The 6,188-nt window shown below is 26.2% G+C and overlaps 1 protein-coding gene across 1 annotated transcript; it reads left to right on the forward strand.

The window, feature by feature from the left end:
• The first annotated feature begins 3,621 nt into the window (after window positions 1-3,621).
• LOC124812637 (type-1 angiotensin II receptor B) lies at window positions 3,622-5,709 on the forward strand. The gene is made up of 2 exons (XM_065789621.1): window positions 3,622-4,459; window positions 5,663-5,709. The coding sequence occupies exons 1-2, from the start codon at window positions 3,622-3,624 to the stop codon at window positions 5,707-5,709; spliced, it is 885 nt and encodes a 294-aa protein (XP_065645693.1).
• The last annotated feature ends 479 nt before the right edge of the window (window positions 5,710-6,188 follow it).

The following is a 6,188-nucleotide window of genomic DNA, read 5'->3' on the forward strand; positions in this document are numbered from 1 at the left end:
CTTTTTTTTCTATTATAAAATGAAATAAAACTATTGCAACTTCACAATATAAAATGAAAAAAGATAATAAAAACAGAGTTAAAACATTTTTTTTTCCATAGTAGAAAAAAAAAAATAAAAAAAAAATGATAGCGCAGAATTAAAACAAAGAAATAAAAATTACTATAAAACAACATCAAATATATATTTGTAAAATAGATATTTTTAAAATATGCATATTTTACTGATTAAATGAATAGGTATGTTTTAAATTTAGTGAATATTTTTTTTTTACAGTTTCAAAATTAATCAATCGATATTATGCTATAATCAAAATTATATAATCGATATTAATCGATATTTTTATATTTTCGTCTAGCATCAAGTTTCACAAACGTGGTCCCCAACATTTAGTTTCAGATTTTTTAAGTGACCTTAAGGTCACTTAAAAAATGGTCACTTAAAAAATGTCACCTAAAAAATCTGAAAATAAGTCACTTAAAAAAAACTCGTTTAAACAAATCTTACTTAAAAAAATATCACTTGAAAAATTCCTCAACATTTAATTTCAGATTTTTTAAGTGATCTTAAGGTCACTTAAAAAATCTGAAATTAAATGTTGGGGAATTCTATCCAACAATAACTATTCGAGTGCCGTTGTGCATGTGTTTTTAATATCCGTATGTTGGTTGTCCACCGTTGCTTTACTTTTAGTGGATCACTTGACCTTCAGTCGAATGAAGCTCCCGCTCTGAGGCGTGTTGTCTTGACCTATTTCTGAAATTAGAATTTGAAAAAGTAATAATGGGTTTAAAAAAGAATTTCAATAAACAAATAAAAATATATATATATATAGTTTTATTTTAAGACGTAGAAGAACAAAGGCCTGTCATTGGACCCTAATATTGGATTATTAAAGTTCACTATATTTTGAAGGCATCTTAACGTAATTACATTATTGTTTTAAGGTGGTTAATACAATATACTTATATAATATTAACCACCTTAAAACAATGGTGTCTTAAAGACGTAATGGGAACAAAATATTGCGTGGTAAGAACGTATGCTTTTAACAGTTTTGAAATTATGAGAAATTATCACGTAAGGATTTTGGTATTTGAAACATCGATATTTTATTTTTTAAACATTAGTTAAAAAAATTAACACTGTTCACTCTTTCTAGATAAAGTTATATTTACCAATGCTCTTTTCTCGATCTCCTGGAGAACTTGGAGTAAACGACAACTTTAAAAAAGCTTTCTTATTACAATAACTTTAAAATCAATAAGGGTTTTTGATTATGAACAGATACGTACTTATGTGAAAATATGGATGCTGTCATTTTATTGTTACAGTCATACAGAGAGTAAAAAGGAAACTGATTTCACAAAATAGAAAACAACTCGATTTTGTCTGATCCAAACTATAAAATAAATATTTTATATTTATTTTATCCTTTTAATCAACATTATTGCGATAGCAACTATAGCAACCACAACGCAATAGCAACAAGATTGTAATAAAAGAGATCATTTGTACCGCAATAAATAAATAAAAAATACTTTTGTTGTAGCGGAAGTCAAATGAACAAATAATGAGTAAAATATGGAGGAGGAAATATTTTTCTATGAAAGTTTTATAGAAAGTTACCGTTTATAAAAATTAACACGCGTAAAGGAAACAAAACGAGTCAAAAATGTTATCTGTTAGAAAATCCTATTTATATTTAACATAAGTAACATATTGGATTAAAGATACAAAAAGATTATTTAAATAAAATTCTTTTAAAAATTTAGCGTCTTTGCTGCCAGTCTCTGTTCTTCTATCAAATTATATTAAGCAAATTACATTTTAAGTGAACGCGTAGAGAGAGGAGCATTAAAGTCATTGTGGGATTTACGTCATTACATTAGTTGTGTAAAAGTTTATTAATTGCTTTTGATAAGTGTTAATTTGTTAATAATCATTTGTTGAATAACTTGTGTCAGCTTTTGATGAATACTTATAAATACTTATAAACTATACTTTATATCTAAAATGATGAAAATTATTTATTATTAATACAATAATAAAGTTAAAAACACGGATAACAAATTTGACATATATATATATATATATATATATATATATATATATATATATATATATATATATATATATATATATATGCGTATATATATATATATATATATATATATATATATATATATATATATATATTTATATACATATATAATAAATTTCGATACTTTACTTATAATTAATAATTAAACGCCAGTCATTTAATCCTGACCATTTTTTAAGTCATCTATAAAAAGATTTAACATAAGTATTGCACAATAAGCGGTCTTTAAAATGCTATCAAGTTTAGTTTTTTAACATGCAGAGAAGGAGGTCATTTTTAATCGCTATGTTTTTGTTCAATTAATGCTTTTCAAACTTATTTTATACAAGTTAGTGAGCTTTTTTCTAAAAATTAAATAGAATTGATTAATGCGGGGGTCTTGTGCTGCTCGTCTTTTGCATCTTTTTTATTATCATTGCTAATTTTGTTACGAACCTTTCAACAGCAAATATATTGACAATTCTGATATCACACTGGATTATTCGTTGCAATTAAGATAAGTTTTATTTTAGGTTTTATTTTAAAAGAAATTGAGTGCAAATCGTTTATTCGTTTTTTTTTAATTATTTTTATTAACATTTTTGCTTTTATAAGTTTTTTAGGAGCTTTTATTAATTAATCTATTTATATGGATGTATCTATTAATCAGTCTACATATATACATACATATTATGTATATATGTATGTATATATGTAGACTGAGTTATGAATGTTATTTGATAATATGTTATGTTTTGTACATGGTGACAAAATACCAAAAAGCCTAAATCTAATGTTTACAAAATGACATAATCAAAAGACACTCTTGTTTGGAAAAAATTCTAAAAACTTAAAACTTCAACCCAAATTTTCTCAATTTGACACTTTTTGACTTGTGGCACCCTTGATCTGGGTGTACGATATATATATATATATATATATATATATATATATATATATATATATATATATATATATATATATATATATATATATATATATATAATATATATATATATATATATATATATATTATATATACAGTATTCAGCACTCGATGTTTTAATTTATTTTTTGCAAAAAATGAATTAAAACATCGAGTTCAAATCTCTGTGTATTTTTGTTAACTTAAACATTTAAAAATAATATTAATTTTGGACGTGTAATAAAAAATATATACTTTAAAATATATCAAATGTATATGTAGGAAATATAGTTAACATATATCAATGTAAATATTTTATTTTTCTATTTTAAGGCAACAATGTAATAAAAAAATTATTCGAAATACTATATTTGTAATGGTGGATTCACTCATACAAACAAAAGTTGCGCACGCACGAACACAGTTAGTTGGCTACGCAAACACTTTTCTACACCAATAATAGGCTGCAAAAGTATAAATTTACACTGTTGAATAGAAAAGTTAAATAATGTTAAGTCGTTGGGAAGTCGTTTTTAAAAGTATCTTTTGTTCTTTTGTTTTTGTATGTGGGACGATTGGAAACATTCTAGTAATCGTATTCTTCAGTTTAAAAATGAAAAAAACTGCTGAATTTCGTTGGTTTGTCGTTCATCTTGCGATTGCCGATTGTTTTTATGCTGTTGTATGTCCTATACAAATAATATATTTGCTAGCAACGAATGCAAAATGGAATATTGGTAAAGAATTATGCAAAATACTGACAGTATCAGGACCGCTTTCAGTAAATGTCAGTGCATGGATTTTGTGTCTAATGGGATACGAAAGATATCGAGCCATTTGCCACCCGTTTGCTAGTCGGTTTTCAAAAAGAATGATACATGTTTCGGTTGGAATAACTTGGATAGCTTGCATTGGAATAAAGATATTTACCTTTATTAGAACTAGTGTTATAAATGAACAGTGTTTTTCCTATTTTAATGATGGAATCGAACAAACAATAAATGCAGGTGTTTCACTTTTGGCTGAAAGTATAATCCCAATTATTTTATTATCTTACTATTTAGTGCGCGTGACCATAACTATGCGGAAAAGATCACAACTCTTCGAAGCTAAAAATGATAACTGTATTTGCCTAAGAAAGAATTACACCTGTTCATCAAACTCATTTATCTTAGCTCAAAAATATTCTGAAAAAAAAGAAGATAACTTTTCAACTAATGATGAAAAATATTCCAGAAACTTACTCCAAGTATCTTCTTGTTCTAATAATAATCTTATAAAAAAAGAAGGAAAATCCTACAATGAGATCGAGTTGAAAGAGTTAAGTATAAACGTCCCTCAACTTTCAAAAAAAACTACTAAGTTATGGAATTGTCTGTGGTCAAAACATTCTACCTTTAAGTTAGTAATACCACCTAGATCAAGAAAAAACTCATCAAATAAAGCAGATCGTGAGACCATTATTGTTTTTTTTTTAGCTGTACTTATGTTCATGGTAATAACATTTCCATTCAATGCATATCATTTTTTAGCGTGCTGTCTTTATAGTTTCTATTTCAGCGACAAACAAATCAACGAGTACGGTCCTAAATTAATATTAATTAACGACTGGCTTGCTTTGCTTGTGCTCTCTGGAAGTCTCTCTAATGTAATTATTTATAGCGGACGATTTCCTGATTTTCGTTATCAAATTTATGAATGGGCTCACAATATTATCACTAAACTGTTTTCAAAAGTCATTTTTAAAAGATGTGATAACGAAATTTTAGAAACAACTCTATAAATTAATGCAGAATATTTAAACAATGTTTTTGGCGACATATTTAAAAAGGAAAAAGAAAATCTTATTGTTATAAAAAAGTAATTGAAATTTAAGAAGCATTACCTCAAACTGTTTAAAGAGATTTAAAATATTTATAAACCTCTTAACCCGTGAAACTTTGATGAAATTAGAGAAAAACTCTTTACTATCCTGGATTTATAACCACAGTTTGATTTAAGCAATATTAAGTATAAATGAATATTTATTGGATGAATGTCAGCTTTAATACTGGCAAGTTTTTATCGTTCGGCCTACTTTTAGATATTGTAGTAGTCTAATATAAGATCGTTATTAAATTGTGTATGCTGGTTAATTTTTTTTTCATACGCTATGCTGATCTAAAAGATTCTGTTTTAACTTTTATAATCAAATGTAGCAAACACGATAGCCATTTTCATTTTTTTAAATTCCTGCTTTATCTTGACACTGGCCTAAAGCCTAAATAATTATCATTCTTGCTTTGGATCTTTAAACCTGAACACATTGAGTCGAAATAAGATTGAAGTGGGTGAATGTAAAACGGTTTACTGCTACTTGTTCATTTTGCTATATACTTGCTACCGTTTTATATACTTGCTACCATTTTATATACTTGCTACCGTTTTATATACTTGCTACCGTTTTAGGTAATTTAAGACCATGACAAAAAAGTCTAAATACGTTTGTCGGACATTTAGAATGTTGTTTAAAAATTAAACTTTTATGTATAAAGGAAAAAAATTTATTTTAATTTCTAAAAATTAAAACATTGTATTTATTTTTTTTTTTTTAGTTTTAGATAGAACAAAAGTCAAATATATTTGAATATTATTAATATATTAATTTTATTTAGGATTTAACCAAGCTGCTCATATTGTTGGGTTAGCCATTTCATCTTAGTTAGTGCAAATGCATTGGGTTTGCAGTTGGACCTCAATATGACTAAATAACCAAACTACAAGAGTTGGAGTTGTGATGGTGTATGAAAGGGTTGTTTTCCTTGTTGTTGCGTCACAAGTTGTCTTTTAACTATGTTTAGTATAGAAATAAAAACTATTCTCAAAATAAAATTTACTGGAATTAATTAGACAGAAACACCAGTAATATGTTTTTGTTGAAAGTGTTATAGATCAATTGACTGGCTAGTTTGACCTTCTAACTTTTTTTGTTTGTTTGTTGAGTAAGCAACAAACTACGTCAAGCTTAAAATTAAATGCTAAGTTAGATTACCCACAATTCAATACTAGTCTGGAGAAAAATGAATGGAGCTAATGTTATATTGCTAAACAGCTTATTTCAAGCCAACCATATCACTACATTACGTTATTGTAACAACTAAAACTTAACAATAATAGTAGCTAAAACCAACATACAACTTT

This window comes from Hydra vulgaris, chromosome 02 (assembly GCF_038396675.1).
Source record: "Hydra vulgaris chromosome 02, alternate assembly HydraT2T_AEP".
Classification (NCBI taxonomy): domain Eukaryota; kingdom Metazoa; phylum Cnidaria; class Hydrozoa; order Anthoathecata; family Hydridae; genus Hydra; species Hydra vulgaris.